At 45.9% G+C, this 17,280-nt stretch overlaps 1 protein-coding gene across 19 annotated transcripts in view; it reads left to right on the top strand.

Annotated features, from left to right (window-relative positions):
• Positions 1–17,280, top strand: part of dlg2 (discs, large homolog 2 (Drosophila)) — a 138,716-nt gene that overhangs the window by 74,291 nt on the left and 47,145 nt on the right. Inside the window, exon 1 of one of the 19 annotated variants that reach the window (XM_027273614.1) lies at positions 6,122–6,317. The exons of the other annotated variants lie outside the window; for them this stretch is intronic. Coding sequence (XP_027129415.1) covers positions 6,234–6,317 — 84 coding nt within the window. The 5' untranslated portion in view covers positions 6,122–6,233. Of the gene's footprint in view, positions 1–6,121; positions 6,318–17,280 lie in introns of those variants that run through there. 19 annotated transcript variants of the gene reach the window in all.

A 17,280-nucleotide genomic window follows, 5' to 3' on the forward strand; every position in this document is an offset into this window, starting at 1 on the left:
GCACGGTAGATTGTTGGTGTAAAATCAGATTAAGGGCGACCTGTTGCTCAGTGATGATGCCTGTTCCAGTACACTGTGTAATCTCCCTCGCAGTGATTAAATTCTAATTCATTCTGCCCTTTGTTCGGGCATAAACTGAGAATGGAGAGCGTGGTCTCCTCTCTCAGCTCATTGTCAGGTTCATACTTTTATTTGGAGGCTTTAATCAAATAGCTTTGCATGCTTCAATGTTCATGAAATACATTATGTTCAGCCATGTTTCTGCATCAGCAGCTGGATATCGTCCTCCGCCCTTACAAACACACAGCGGTTCTGTTCCTGGAGTCCTCCTCTTAGATGAAGATGTTCGTGTTGCTTCTTCTTGCAGCCGGCGACAGAGAACTCAGCTTTGCTCTGACCTTCCACATCTTTGTGTCACTGTAGTCTGCTCTAGCAGGGAAATGGTGGACGGCGAGGTCGGTTCACTGAGGTTTGGTGGTCGAGGCGGCCGTCTAGTGTTACACAGTGACGATAAAGCAACAGAGGAAAAGGCTGGAACACAAACTGCAGCGTCAGGCAGCGACGTTTTCTTTGGGTGACAGTGACTCCGTCTGCGTGGACTTTGTAATTTTGCAGAGAGAGGAAGAAAAACTCAAAGCATGATATTCATAATCTTAAAGATGTGAGGTATGGAGCTGCTCTCTGTGAGTGGACTTGGTTTGTTTGTGTGGCCTTCGTAGCTTTATGTTGGTTGTATAAATCTGTGGCGCTGCCTCGTCCGACTCTGACAAACATCGTGTTCAGAACATGTTTTTGATGCTCCTCTGTTAATTGATCTTTTGTGTACGGTTCTTTTTCTCTCTCTGCTTCTGTCGCACACAGCATCCACGTGTCTCGTCCTCTCCTCCTCCTCTGTGCGCAGCTCTTCACGTGGGATGATGCTGTCTTGACATCTGTTGATGCAACCGAGGGAAAAATGTGGAGCTCTTGGTTTGGTGTAACATCTCTGTCTCTGTCTGTTAATGCAAACATGGCTGAGTCGTTGTGATCGGCCTGATTTTTAAAAGCAGGAGAAGAAAAACTAAAATGAAATAACACAAATAAGCAAACTATGATTTATTACCTCAGTGCACCTTACCGTTATAAACAGGGGTATGTTTTTAAGCCCATACCTCGACCATGACGTCAGCGCGCATTCATCCGCAGTTTGTGTCTGCGAGGGGCCTTTTCCTCTTTGCCAAGATCCAGGATACACAACAGGAAGCTGCTGTAACTCTCTCTTGCATGACTGTACCGGTGTAAAAAGCTCCGAATGTAAGACGCAAACAGACTGTGTACTTTAGTGTCCCTCTCCTGTAATCCTGCAGGAAGGTTTGGCAAGTTAAACATGGGTTTGCAGACGGAGGTGACACGTTCTCGCTGGTTAAACTGCTGCTTTTCACTGTTATCCTGAGAAAGAGACATAAAGAACATCAGAATAATGTTTTAAAATGTTTTAATGATAATAATAAACCTTAGTTGTCAAAGCCTGATCAGAAAAGTTCTGGACCTCCAATTCAAAATAATTGCTGCGACACAGATTCATTTAATCTGTGTATGTCACTTCAGCCGGAGACGTTCAGTGTTTTCACATCGCAGAGTTTTGTCATTCCCGGAGTGACGTGCAATTCAGATAATCGCTGGCAAATCCAGCGAGGGGCAAGAAAAATAACTGAACCTCCACACCGACATCTGCGACGAGACTTTAAGCAGTTTCACGCACGTATCTATTTAAACTGACTCCTTTCGATAATCCAAATATATTTAATGTGGGAACATAAGTGAGCTTTCATTCATGCATAACTGTCGAAGTGCTTTAATGAGCCATTTCCAATTAGCAGTTCTTACAAAGCAGCACGTTGTTGGGTCTCCTTCTCAAACACTTCAAGATAATCGTGAGTTTTATTAACTGCAGCTCGAATGTATTTTAGTAATCGGCTGCACAACAAGCTTTATTTTACTCACTGTCTATCACTCAATGGTTATTTTCTGGTCAGACCTCGGGTGAATAGGCATAGAGGCACTCACCTTGAAGTTTTTACCTTTACACAGACACAGATACTGTAACTATAAACACAGAATCCAGCTTTGTCAAAATAATCTGCACATACGCTCATGACTTATGTCTCAACAGAGACTGATGCAAATGTAGTTTATGGATTTCCATGTGCATGTTTCTCTTTGATGCACGTAATGCATCGATATCTAAAATCAGATAAACAACGTGTTCCTGCCTCTTGTTTGTGGAGGATCAGAATGCAAATGCTGGCTCTGACCTCCTTCACGAGGCCAAGGGTGGCTTGACGAGACCGACCTCATCCCTGCTGAGTTTTCCTCCCCGCCATGCAGACTACACACACACACACACACACACCAGGGCAGAAAGTTGTGTTTCCTTCTGCACACAAATTGAGTGCGACCCTGGGGACACCGGGACCCTTCGCTCCAGATGGCCGAGGCTCCTCCAGCCCTGCCTGACAGCCTATCACAATCCTGCACAGTTAGCGATGATCCAGCCACCCTGGACTAACCAACCTTGACATGCCAAGCTCCCGGTGGCAGACACATCCAAATACAGCACTGTACCGGACTGTATATAGATACACAAGATACTTTTGATATGCTGAGATGTTTCCAAATGTCCTGACTTTGAATAACCAAGTACAAAATCAGGCCTGGAAACTGAGGTTTGAGACACATCATAAATAATCAATGAAGCAGAGGGAACGTAATCATTAACAAACGTTTGAGTAAATGTCAGATGTAACAACCTTTCCACAGCAGCAGCGTTTTACATTTCTAATAATTAGCACAATCTCCTTGATTGAACGCCGATCTAAGGTCAGCCAAGATGTACACTGAAGTCTGAGATTAGCATTAATCAAAGGATCATTTGCATTATTTATTTTCTTTACCGCCAGGTGTTGCCTGAATGCCACGTTTTAGATAAAATGTTGAATCTCATCAGAAAGTCTGGAACAAAAAAGCTGCCCCAACTTTTAGAAACGTATACTTCATATGTTTAAGACTCCAGGACTGGGTCTAAGACTCTTTGAACCTCTCAGACGTCTCGCCCCAATTAGGGTAACGAGAAACTTAAAGGTCATGACTGATGACCAGCTAACGACAACACGCCCCTGACACAGGCTGTGTTCGTCTCCACCGTCCTCCTGACCGTCCTCCAGCCTGCACGGTGAAACCTCTTCAGGTGATCCAGAACGTGGCAGCCCACCTGGTCTTCTACATGTCACCCCGCTCATCTGTCGACCTGTAGCAGCCCACGTTAGATTCAAATCTCTAATGCTGAGTACAAAGTAGTGTCCGGTTCTGCACCCACCTACCAATGAACGACGTCTGGCTCCACCTGAATCCAGACCCTATAGATCAGGGGCGTCCCTCTCTACCTTCACAAACCTCCTGAAGACCTCCAGCTCTTCCGACAGGACTCCAACACTACTAACATCTGGACATGACACATCTGTCCCCCTCTACAGCTGGACCTTTCCCTTTTTTGTATAAAATGTAAATGTTGGACGGACAAACTCAAATATGCTTTGATATCCACAAAGACACGATTAGCTCAGGAGGTTTAATTATAGATCTGATACTATTTGTTCTTAGAATAACACGCGAGTGTTGGAGTGAGGAACGCTTTGTAATTGAGCCTCGGCCTTGGTTTTGTATTATCATCGTCTCGGAGCTCTGTAGTAAAGCTCACCTGTATTCACAGGGAGGAACAATGACTCGGTTTGTGTGAAGCTGCTAACACCGACCACCTGACTGCCCACTCGTCTCTCAGAACAGTCTATCTGGCTTTTTTTTTCTCGCTCGGAGGAATGAAAGATATGCAAACGAGCCGTGTACTATAAGATGTTATTGATCGCGGCCATCTGCAGTAATTGCAAACAGAAAGCTCCGTTATAGGACAAACCAGGACAGGATGAGCCAGCGAGGAGAGACAAACACAGACACGTCATCCTCCCCATCCTGTATTTTATCATTGTTCAGCTGCGTGGTGTCATCTTTCCTGGTAATTAGCCCGCAGTGCTCCATCTCTTTAGTGATGGAGGAGCAGCCGTGTTATTATAGGAGGCTGGTCCGGAAAACACTGTCAACACACACACACACACACACACACACACACACGCTCTAATGTGGGAGGGACCGGGCCTCGCTCTGTTCTTCTGGCTCGTGGTTATTTCAGTGCGAAGCGACTCAACCAATTGATCAGAGAGCTTTGAATTAAAGCCCAGAACTGAAACGCAGAACGTCTGGGTTCAGAGTTGATAGATGATGCACGGGGCAGGAGTGTTAATACGGCTCGTTATGAGGTGTGATGTCAGTGCCTGGCATATTAATTAAACACGTCTTTACCTCCTGATCCACTCTCTCCATGCCGGGGATTCTTCCTGCTCGTTGTTCGCTCGTGTCGCCGCCCTCGAACACGAATCGAGGGAGTCGCTCTTGTTTTGAAACAAATGATGCAGCATACATACTGTGCTTCAACATGTTGGACTGTCTGAGGTTCAGGTTGGACCTGTGTCACAGTCAGTCCCGCCTTTTACCTGTGTATTTAAACCCTTTGTTTCCAGATTGTCAGTGACCATGTGTCCTGCTCTCCAGCGTTTTCCTTGTTGTGTGTTTTGTGTTTTTGGACCCTGCCTTTGCCTCTCCCCTTCGGATCGTCTTACCTGACGGATCTCCCGTGGTACCGAACCTTTTCCTGTGATTAAAGTCTGGTTACCTCCTGTACCCACCTCCCGAGTCCTGTGTCCGTGCCTCGTAACAACCTGTGACCTGTGTGAGCATGAGCGCTGTGCCTCGTAGAAAGCAGAGATCATTCTGAGAACTAAAGCATCAGGGAGTGAAATGTGAATTTGTGTTACGGAAGCAGCCTCATGTCTGTGAGTGTGGGTGTGTGTTTTTTTTTCTTCCTGTAACAAAGAAATTGATTATTGAATTTATCTCATCAGTTACTGGGAAGCCAAATTTTCTTTCCCTTTGCCGTGTTTGGAACACAGCTTGGTTCCCGACCAGAAACATGTAATTAAATAAATTGTGTAACTCATGCTGAAATAATAAGACAGGATGAAACCGCTCAGTATAAATAAGGACGTCATCCGCAGGTTTGGTAGCTCTGGCCGTCACCTTCTTGGCAGTCCTGTACCAGGCTGTAAACATGTTTATTTCTGCTTTAACATGGAGACTTATGGAGACTGACTCACTTCTGGAGCCAGCGTCAAGTGGACGACAAGAGGAACTGCAGTTTTTTAGCATTGTTAATGTGAAACAGAGCTGTTGGGTTGCTGACATTGCTGTTGCAATGAGGATAAATCAGCTTTAAATTAAAGGAAGTATTGCTTCTTATTTTTTACAGCTGTCAGTTCGTTCTAAAATGTTCTGGTTGATCTGGAAACACCTGTGGTCGCTGATGGTATTGTCAGGTGTGTTTTAGTGGCACAGATCAGACCGTGAGCAGCTGTAACAGAGTAACAAACGTTCCTCGCCTCACACTTTAACGTGAGCGGACTTTTTTCACGGCGTTCCGTCGAGCTCGTGATCAAAACGTCGCCCTCCCACATCAAACGCGTGCATTGTTATTCGTGTCATCGCGTCCGGGATGTGAATGCGTCGCCTCCTGTGCAGAAATTATGCAGTTTGACAGGCAAATTACAGCCGTGACAATAGCGCTGTGGAAACGTGTCCGTAATAAGTATAATGGGGGGTTTGTCATGAGTAAAATCTTAAAGATTTATAACTTTAAGTGTGACGTTTCGGGTGATGAGTGGCTGCAGAGCATCACCCACTCCCTCCCACCCCCACCTCTGGAAACGGGGAGCTGCCGACAACCTCTTAGCAGGTTTCATTGGTGCTGAAGATGCTGTTTCCACGTGGAAAGCGCTGGTCCCTCCTCCCCTTCTCTCCCCTAACCTCTCTCCCTCTGCCTCTCTCTCCTCCTCCCTCCCTCCCCATGCTTTTGTGGCTGACAGAGACCTGACTTTGCTGTGCAGACGCTGCTCTCCCTCCCTCGGTATCAACCCGTCCTTCCTCCCTCCCACACTCTTTCTTTTTTTTTTTTTTTTTTTTTTTTTGTGTGCTCTTGCCTGTGCTGCTACAGTCCACTGATAAGGAGCACTCAGTCCAGATGGGCAGCAGCTAAGAGCCGTTGGAGCTGTCACTGCAGACCACAGAGCGTTATTATTTCACCTGTCGTTATGTTTGCATCTATTTGGTATGCCAAGAAGCTCGGAAGACGACTCGTACAGAACAGCCGGAAAGCCAAAATGCTGAAAGACAAGGTAGGTGCCGTTGCTGATTTACTCGGCTTGGACAAAACAGCCACAATTTCATGGCAGATTTGTAATGAAAGACACTTGAGCTCCGCTCACGGATCCTTTGATGAAGTCATTTTTGGTGAACGTTGTTGCTTTTTTATAGTCAAGATGATGATTAAGAGAGTGCTGCACCAGGTGGTGCTACTTTACTTCACCTGTTGATGATGAATGGTGTTGTTGACGTCTGACTCTGAGGGTGAATTAGTTGATTTTCCTCGATTTCTTCATTTGTGAACGAGCCAGTCCTTGCTGCCTGCAAAGACAGATCTTGTGTTTTGACCCTGCCTACGTCGAGGGGGAACTCTGAAGCTCAGTCTGTGTCAACTCATTAAGCAACAGCAGATCGCCTATCCGAGTCATTCTGTCCCCGAGCACCAGCTCCCTTCACCCGACATCTCTTAAGTCATCCGCCTTCAGCACAGCCAAGTTTCTGACGCCGCTCTCACAAGAAAATTCTCCCGCTGGACTCGTCCGATGGATGAACCTGACATAGAACAACACAAGAGCTTTCCTCTGTTGCCTATGGATACTCGTTCTCTCCATGTTTACACTCGTTTTGAAAAGAGTAAGACGTGTTGCCCGGGGTCGACGAACATGACGTGGAATGTAAACACTTAATGAGGCTGGAGGGCCTGAGGCTGGTGATGAAGGACTGCCGGGGAAATCTTCAAATTTACTGCAGATATTTTGCTGACTTGCTGATCTACATTTAGTCCTGTCAGGTCTGCACTTGACACATTTCATTCGTTCCTTTATTTCCACTTCCTCTGCAGAATTATTCAGATCTAATGAAATACACTGAGCACATTCAGGCTTCTTAGAGGGTAACCCTTTTTGTTTTTCATTTTGGACGCTCCCCACGTTCTCTTCTAGCACCGTACCCTCTGGGCAAAATATCAACTTTGCAAAAAAAGCCATCCCATAATCAAAAGGGCAAATTGCCATGAAATTTTCCTTTGCGCATTCACACTCCCAAGTGGATGAACCCTCTCCTCTGGTGTCACTCTCAGGACAAGCTGTAACTCAGCTCCTGGTCAGGCTCCAAGATGTCGGTGTGTGTAAGCTTATTCTGTTTTTGTTTCGTGGGGTGTGTTGAGTTCAGCCGTCTCTCTGGGGGCTGCTGGGGGAGTTTCACAAAGCGTGCAAAGGCTTTCTCCTTTGATTCTCTGCCAGGCTTAGTCACCGAACTAAATCCTCGGATATTCTCCGTCAGGACATGCATCCAGGTATTAACAAGGTGCAGACGTTATGAAGTGAATTTTATGGAGGTTAAGTTCAGGTGGACACAAACTACGTGCCCTCGCCTTGGTTAAACCTTGATCAGTCTGTTCCTGCAGCTTCACTCCTACACATATGTTCAGTTTGAGCTCATTTACATGCGAGAGGTGCTAACAAGCGTACTCATTGTTGGAGGACACTTGATTCGGCTGCAGGACGACCATGCTTGCTCAAAGGCACCTTAAGGATTCTCGCTCTCCTTATCTCTTTCCTCTCTCCGCCTTTGTCATCGCAAACATTATCTACCAACTTACCAATAATTGCAGCATCAATCCTCCTTGATTATACAGTAGCACTACAGTAATCTGTGACCCCCCGATGCTCGTGCGCCAAGGCCACATTCACATGACGAAAAAGCAGCATCGCTGCTTAGCAACGGATGCTTGTGTTTGCTTGTGTACGTGTTTGTGTGTGTGGCGTACGGATGTAGGGATGCGGCGGAGGTTTGAGTGTTTGTGTTTGACTTGAACTGGGCTGGTAATGGACATAATGCGTGATGAGATGATGAATCTGCAAAACAGCAGAGGACTGGCAGGAATGTATATGCTTAACCTCGCTGACATTATTCTTCCCGAGCAGCAACATCTCCAACTCTGTGAGATAACTAGCTGTAGAACAGAGACATGATGACATCCGTGCAGTCAGTCAGTGATTTCTGAGTCTACTTGTTGAAATAAGGAGCTTCAGCATGTGTAGCACTCTTACTGAGGATGTCAGTCTTCAGTAAATGACCTCCTGGTTGGACTGTGGTTGCACGCTGACAGCGGACCTGTGGGTGTATGTGCATGTCGGTGGTATCGTGGTGTGTGAAGCACTCACAGTGGCACATGAGTGTAGACTTCCCTCAGCACAGCCGGGAAGCAACTAATTGGAGCTGTGTGATATTTGAAACCAACATTTTCATGTGCACGCTCCAGGATTTGCACATCGGATCTCTGACCTGAGTCGACTATGCATGGAGCATTTGAGAATTCTGTTCACTTCTTTTAAATTGAAAGTCATGCAACTTGTCTTTGCAATGTCTTTCCAACAACCTATCAGCATAAAGCTCTGCTATCAAATCTCAAACTATTCAAATAACAGAAGATAAGAATGCTGCTGTTCAGGTCCCTTTACGTATCAGTGAAATCAGATGTTGTTGCTCGGTCCTCTGCACCGTGAGAGTAATTTTTCCTCTAGTTTCCTTTTACTCTTCCCCCTCACATTATTTATCATCCTGTAACAATTAAACCCCTCACCTGTAGCAGAACAAGTCCAGCGGTGCTTTGAAATCGGATTTGAAAAGAACTTTTCTTAATGCTAGATTTTTTCAAAAACCTATTCTGTAAGTGGTTTAAATCTCCTTATTTATCCATATTTTCTATAATACGGGCATGTTATTTAAAGCTTCTCTCAGAAATAAATAAATCGAGCTCTTCGATTGTAGAGAATTCTTGAACGGGTAGAGTTTGCCGTCTTGCTGTGTCATTATCTAGATGTTCTTCTTATTCTTTGCAGTATCTCTGCACATGTAATCAGTCTGCAGTCACCCACATAGACCCAGCAGAACGCTGGCAGTCAGCACACATTTATATAGTGCCGGGGTTTTGGTAACAAAAGGGTAACGCAATGGGGAGAAAAAGGAGCATTGAAGGGTTTGTATCTAAAATTGGACCTCAGATATCAGGTTATATTATGGCCGGTGAGATGAGCAAAGCAGTGCTAGTGAGGTAGGGAATGAGTCACCGGCTGACATGGAGCAAAGGATCAGAGTTTTTTTGTGCCTGACATGATCAGGTAATGCATCATTTTGTGTGCAGCTTCACTGAGGTGACGAGTAAATAAGCAAAGAGTAGCCACATGATGTGACTCAGGGTGATTTAATATCTGTAGCTCCGAACGACGGGCGTCCTGCAACGAGCTCACAGTCAGCTGTCAGGTGATGCTTTCCCGATGTTTCTCACCTGTAAGTCAGGTGTGCACGTCCTGCTTCGATCAGTCTTTACAGTGATCGTCCACTTTGTTGCATCAACTGACCAATAAAGGCAGAAAGTGTTGCTCCCTCGGGTGCATGTATCCTTGTATCTGTTCATACCGTGTGAACAGTCTGTAATTCTGTCACGGGGCGAGTTAGAGCCATCGAGGGCTACCTGGCTCTGCACTTCAAATGCTCTCCAAACACCCCAAATTAATCTGTCTCTACAGCTGTCCACGGCAAACTCTGCTTTATTTCAAAGGACTTAGCTGGGATCACAGCAACCCCCACAGCTGTTGAATGGCTGTCTGCTGTTAGAGATATTGTAATTACAAATTGAGCCCACATAAATAAGCCAGAAAAGTAGTACATGAATATGACAGAGGAGGGATTTGTATAATACTGGAGATTCAATTCAAGTTTTATTTATAATGTGCCAGATCATAACAGAAGTCAATACAGAGCAGGTCTAGACTGTACTCTTCATAATATTATTTACAGAGACCCAACAAGCCATCGTGGGAAGCCAGTCTGAACATACCTGAGCCTAAGGGGCAGCTGTGGCTCAGAAGGTAAAGCGGGTAGTCCAGAAAATCAGTGGTTCGATCCCGGCTCCTCTAGTCTGCATGTCAAAGTGTCCTTGGACGAGATACTGAACCCTCAAATTGCTCCTGAAGGCAGCGCCATCATTTAGCTCCAATTAGCTCCTCACTGATGAACCGTTGGCACTTTGCATGATACATCAGTGTATGAATGTGAATGTGGTCCGAGCACAGAACCTTGTGGAACTCCATGACTGACTTTGGCACGCATGGATTCATCACTGACATGTACAGACTGAGATTGATCTGGACCAGCTCCTTTAAAGCCAATTCCATGTTCAAGTCTCTGTAACAGGATGATGGATGCAACACTGTCAACATTTTTACAGATGTATTACTTAGAAATACACATTTTTGTTTACAGCAAGAGTCCTTGAAGGTCAAGAAGAAGCCAGCACTGAGACTTGAAGAAGTAGCGCCTGAAGACAGCGTATGCTGCATCATCGGCCGAGTGTTGAGAGGAAAGTTAAAGACAGCAGAGAGCTGCGGTTTGCAGACACTCATACAGTATGCTTATTCTTTGAGCAAGCAGCGCCGGTAATCTGCTGAGAAAGACTCTTTGTGTAAACAAAGTGCTGACGTCGCCTGTGCACTGTGGCAGAATCTAATAGATGAACAGAAACTGGAATGCTTGTATAGTCGGGGGCTTGAACTGTTTGATTTCGCTGTGAATGGTCATTCAGTGTCAGCACCACCTGAGATTCCTCAAGCTTCTCCAGTCAAACTCACCCAGTCATCACCGTGAAGAGTCCAACAAGAGGTCGGCCTTTCAACCCTCCAGACACCTGTGATTTTTAAATCCGATCTTTGTATCGTAGATAGTTTAAGAACCAGAAATATGCATCATTATAACTTGTGTTGTGAGGCCACCCTGACCCGCCGTACAGAAAAGAGACGGAGACGTTGAGTGTCGGACTCACCCGGCTCCTCGCTGCTGTTTTCCAGGAAGCACTGACCGGGTCGCGCTGACTTCTCCACATAAATGTGAAGATTATATGTCGACAAAGCCACAACCTACCACCGCATTAGTACATGTTGGGGGGTTGCTCGATATTTCATCACATAATAACCGTAGATAAACAGCGGGAGTTCACCGGCTCTCGCTGCCCGGTAGGAGTTCTCCGGGAGGAGAAGTCAGCGGGGAGGACTGACCGGGTCGCTGCGACTTTTACTTCTAAACTGGGCTTTTTTTTTTTAGTTTGTTTCTCATGTAGCTGTACTGTTTGTTCACAGCAGTTTCAGTGCTCCGTTTAAAAAGCTGCAGATGTCAGAGTTTTTCAAATGATCGAGAAGGAACAAATCTCCATCTGAATTCTCAGCATCAGCGTCGGAGAACTCTTGGGTTAAAGTATATTGTGTATTAAGAGATTTTCAAACAGGTAAAATAAGTTATGTGTGTTATCTTGTTGCTGCTTCACGTATAATTCTTGTTGGCTTAGCTCTCTCTCTCTCTTTAACTCCCCTGTGGTTGTTACTTTCATGATACGCTGGTAGCAAAGCAGCCATTTGCTGCGTGGGAACCGGCTCTTTGGGTAATGGATGTGCACTCCGGTACCATGAGAACCAGGAGGGTTTTTTTTGTTTTGTTTTTTTCAGAGGGCCGCTATCAGGCATCAGGAGAGCTGAGTGACAGAGAAGCATGTCCGTGTGTTGATGGGCTTTTCTCTTTGAATCTTTCATATTTTAGTTTCCACATTTCACTTGTTTTATGTGTACCTGCAAGTTGTTATCAGTGTCACACCAGGGAAGGCTAATCCTGCAGACCCGAGGCCTGAGCTGTTCCAACACGTCGTCTTCCTGCAGCCCGATCCATGAAGAACAGGCGAACGAGGAAGACGCATGAGAGGAGAGCGCTGTGTGGGAGGGAGATGTTCGTGGGCTGCGAGCGGGGGAAGAGGTCATTGACAAATGAACAAATGAAATAGAAAACAAATTGAGAGAAGGCAGAAAAGGAGACAGACGCAGATGAAGCTGCTCATCTCTCTCTCTCAGACTCTGCCGTCTGATTGCTCCAATCACAAAAGAGAGAGGCAGAAGATTAAAGCTTCTCTATTCTGAGAAATTTCAATTAGCCTCAAGCCAGTGTTCAGCACTGTATTTGATTTACCTCCCACCGCAGCGGCTGTGTTGTTGTTTCCATTTGGTTTTCGGCTCATTATGGCGTGTTTGTGTTTGAATGGGTGTATGTTTGCTTGGCATGGGCCGCTGTTGCTCCACCTCTTTTTCCTGACGTGCTCCATTGATCTGTCTCTAATCTAGTTTTGGCTTCCTGACAGAGCTGACTTCCCTCAGGCATTAATTATGCCTCCATGTGATTTATATCAGTGGGCTCCAGCACCCAGCACTCTTCCCCTGCCTAATCCAATCGGATCCACGTCTGTGGCCCAGCCACTGCAGCTCTCACCCAATCAGATATATTGAGTATGTGTCGCAAGTGTTTCCCCTTGCTTACACCACCCCTAGAGCGATATCACCCATCTGTCCTCGGCAGCTACACTACATGCATTGTTCTGAAGTCCTCCTGTGTAAAGAATGCTCCGTGTCACACCAAAGCACAGCTGTAAACGGGGCAGATGTGAAATCCACACAAACTCCAGCCCATGGATTTTGAGAACAGGATAAGCTGGTATCTAGAGGTACAGCTGATCCATGGATTATTTTACTTTTGAAGATGTTGTGGGAAATTACTGAACTTCTTCGTTTGTTCATTGGGATATCTTCAGTAAAACAGAAGCTGTCCGACCTGCTCGGTAAACCTGGATGTACAAAAAACGGTTCAAGATGAGCTTCAAGCGTCGGTGGGACAGCGTGATCAACAACTCATCCCTGGGCTACACTCTTCATGGAGGAAGTGTCCCGAACCTCCTGTCCCCTCCACGATCCGCGGGCCTCGGGACCCTCAAGAAGAGACTGTCCATGGAGGTCCTGCGGAGCTGGGCCCCAGACCTGGGGAGCCTCAGCATGGGGCTCAATCTTAATTTGAGTCCAGTGAGATGGCCCTCGTTAGTTACTGTCTGCAAGTGGAGACAAACCCTGACAGGGAAGCTGAAGAAGAGACACTGTAGCACTGAGGACGAACCACAGGTTAGGAAGCTCGGAGACTGATTATAAACTAGATTGTTCAGGCTTTTATTGTCCCCTTCTTTCAAGCCCTGTAGCTAATTAATGTGACTGATTGACCGGGACTTGTATAACAGTGCACAGTGCAGGTATCACTGCTCGAAGACGTCAAGGGCAAGAGAAAGATAATCGAGACAAACACGACGCAGACACACAAAGAAGTAAAGAGCAAGAGGCAGGAGACTCACACGGCGAAGCTATTTAAGTCCGGACTAAACGAAGATAGCTCGTTAATGACCGTGCCACGATTGTTAGGTTTAAACACGCTGAGCGACGAGCTGCAGAATAATGAAACCACCCGTTGCTGCTCTGACTTCACAGCCTGTTGCATCTCGTCTATGCAGCGTAATTAGAAATGTAGGTTCCCTTTAAATTTATGGATTTCATTAGATAGAAGATATTTTCTATTAGAGTTAATGGAGTAGCCGGCTGGCGATCTGTCACATGAAACAACCATTGTGTTGTTCTGTGTGTGCTCTCTGGGCTGTGTCATTAACGTCATAATAAAAATACTTTATATTCGGTACCTTCTATTTTGCACCGGGGTCTAAACTAGAGCTCTAAGAAAATATGTTTCATAAGACTTTCTAACTGACTGTGATGTCCCCCGGGGTGCCGCACATGCTGGAGCACAGTTCATTATAGATGGAGATGTTTTAGCCTGTGAGACCGTCGAGCCGGGTGAGTCAGTCCATTCATCTGTGCAGCAGACGTTAAGACCGTGACAATGGACGATGTTACCGCCCGTTGCAGTGGCGACATTCGTGATCATCCTTCCACATATCTGACAGTGAAATGTTGCATTGCATAACGACCTCTGCCATGAGACCAGTTGGACAGCCTCAGGCTCTTCGGGCTCGTGATGTACAGTGCAGTATTTTAACCATGATGCAGACGTGTGAAGTGAAAGAATGACTTGGCTTAAACTAGAGCGTGGAGTCAGGCGTATTGATCGCATTGATGCAGTGCACGGGCCATCACGAGCAACCAGATAACCCCACACCGAATGTGCTGTGACCACATCGAAGAGAAGGGGGCTGGAAAACAAAGAGGGACAGAGTGGTTAGGGTTAGGATAACGTCTGGGGAGGTGTTCTGTTCCAGGATATCCAACCTACAAAAGCAGGAATGTAGACGAGATGTTAGGATCAGAAAGTCAGCTCACCAGTTCAAGTCATTGTTTCTTTTTTCGGATCCGGAGCACAGAGCTGAAAGAGTAAAAGATGCGTCACTGTCCAAATACTCACACACTGCTCTGTGTCATTGTCAAACAGGTGGTGATAAAACTACTGGCTACTCGTGTTTCCTCTGTAACGACAAAAGCTTTTTGTCAGTAAGTGGACGGTTTTTATCAGAGTTGGTTCGACCTTAACGGGCTTCTCTGGAAACTCAAACTCTGAAACTAATATCACTGCTCGGTGCAAACAGGCTTTGGTCTTTGGATGTTAGCAGTTGTGAGTGCATACAGTACATATATTTTAAACCAATGTTACCGGGCAGAAATCTTTTTCATGACCACTCGAGGAGAACTGGTTAGTCTGGTTAGTCCATAAATATGTGACTGCCAGTGTTATCATTTCAATATTTTTTGTTTCCTCACAGATGACATTTAAAAAAATGCCTCAGCAGCAGAAATTTCGTTCATATTTAGGTCAACTCCCAACCGTGATCGACTTAAGACGAGCTACAATCAGCGTCTGTAAAAGTGACTTTAATTATCTTTCCTGGAAGGCTTTTATTACGGAGCAGCTGCAGGAGAGCGTGCTCTTAAATGTCACGTAAATGTCTCAGATCTCCGTCCAGTTTCAGTTATTCAGTGTATGTCAATAGTTTTATTAAATGCTGGATATTAAATGTACTGAGGCAGGCCGTGGAGCAGCAGGATTTATTAGGCCATCGAGCAAAGTTATTACAGCGTTCCAGCCTCGTCTTGATTGACTGTACTGCCGGTAATTCTAATACAGGAGGAGCTTTTTTTCTATTAGTAAACTGTAGGTGTGGAGAGATGGATGATATCAGAGTCCGGGAGCTAAACTGTGCAATGAAGAGATGAGGAAAATAAGTCAGAGCTGGAGCATAAATGCAGAACCTTCCAGGAGTGACTGTGAGCTGTCACCGGTACCGCACCGGTGGCCGTCTTCTTCTTATTGGATCAGTTAAACGGGAGTTAAAGGGCTGTGTGTCAGGAAGTGACAGCGAGCCGCCTGATCAAAGATGTTCACTTGTTTTTGCCTTTGGGATCTCCTGTTGTCTCCGTGTGTGTGAGTGTGTGTGTGTGTGTGGCTGCGTTACAGTGGATGTGTATATCAGATGATGCAGCATGACTCAGCTGATGTGTGTGTGTGTGTGTGCAGTTATGTTACTTTGAACTACATTTCACAGTTTTGCAAAAACAACGCGAGCGAGCGTCGAGTCAGTGTAAAAGTGAACACAGGTTCTTTTTATTTATGTTTTCACTACGACCGGCAGATGTAGATATGAAACCAAGAGGCATGTCATGCATCCTCCTGTCACCTGTGTATACATTACACATATCACCAAGTATGACCGCTGCATGGATGCCCGTCCCTGCAGAAGTAAACAAAGCATGCAGAGAAAGAGTCGAACGCAGCAAAATGTCAGTTTGTTAAGTTGAGTCACTCACTCGGTTAATGCCCGGTACAGTCAGTCTGTCACTGTCAGCGTGCCAAACAAAGGCAGAATCTGCCAAAGCAGAGAGAGATGGAGGGGGAGTGAAATCACTTTAGAAATCAGCCACACACACACACACACACACACACCTGCATGGTGTTCTCCTTTGGGACGACTCCCGGCTCTCCAGATGGCTCGCCCATCGAGACAGCTTTGACTTTGCTAAAATGTTTTTCTGATCTTCTCTCTGCGCGGTCTGCTCGAATCGTTTGAGTCGGAGGTGTCTGCTCGCTGGAACAAACAGGTGCAAACATCGACAGGTGTTGTAAGTTTGCATTAGGCTTGCTGCATCTCTAAAACAACACCACCTCCTCCTCCTCCTCCTCCTCCTCCTGGGAAAGACATTGCGATGGCTGCAGACTTTCTTCAAGGATACTCTCCTTGAAGTGCTGCGAGTTAGTCAGGCCCACAGCTTGAAGGTGAACTGTAAGTGCCCCCATGTGGCAGCGTGGATGTATTGCATTAACAGGCTGTGCAGATCACTGTGCTGCTAATAGACAGTAAGCTCTTCAAAGCAGCTTAAATTCAGAGGCAGCTGAACTTGTCTTTGTTTCTACGTCAGATTCGAGCTCCACTTCCAGTTATGATTCATGAATAATCACATTTTAACATGCTCCAGAAACATCATCACTGTTTCTGTCTGCACGTGCAGTGTCGAGTCCTTACTGATCGAAAACATCCTGTAAACGTGAGAGGGGAGCTCTAACTGTTTTAATCGTACTCCCTGAATGACAAACAGGCCACATACCGACCGAAGAAGAAGAATGGGCCCATTAAAGCAATTCAACTTTCCCGACCACCAGTTCTTCTCCTGGAGGAGATTGTGTTCCTTAGTGACAGCGGCCTGAGTGGCTGAGAGCTGTTCAATCAAGTGGCACCGACACACTAAATGACCTGTCAGATTTTGATTGGCTCATCCCGGCGTTTGTGTCAGAGGTCAAACGGTATCCGAGCGGACTGACAATGAAGCTCGCACACACATAACACAGTGGATCGGACCGTGGAGCATCCTGTGTGAAAATACAACCCCCCGTGTAAAGATACAGGACGCATTTTGAAGCACACAAATAACCGCCGCTTCTGATTTATTGCTGCCGCTGCAGTCTGAAATATAATGTCGGGGGTAAATCTGCTGCACTGTTTTATCAGACGCACACAGAGGCAGAGGGAGGGAGCAGAAAACAGTGATTCAGCGTCGGTGTCGTTACTTTATAAGCTCTCTGTTCAGAGCCACGACACGAGCAACAAGAGCAACTTTTAAAAATGTCGCTTAGATTCACGGC

Source organism: Larimichthys crocea, chromosome XXII (genome assembly GCF_000972845.2).
Source record: "Larimichthys crocea isolate SSNF chromosome XXII, L_crocea_2.0, whole genome shotgun sequence".
Classification (NCBI taxonomy): Eukaryota; Metazoa; Chordata; class Actinopteri; family Sciaenidae; genus Larimichthys; species Larimichthys crocea.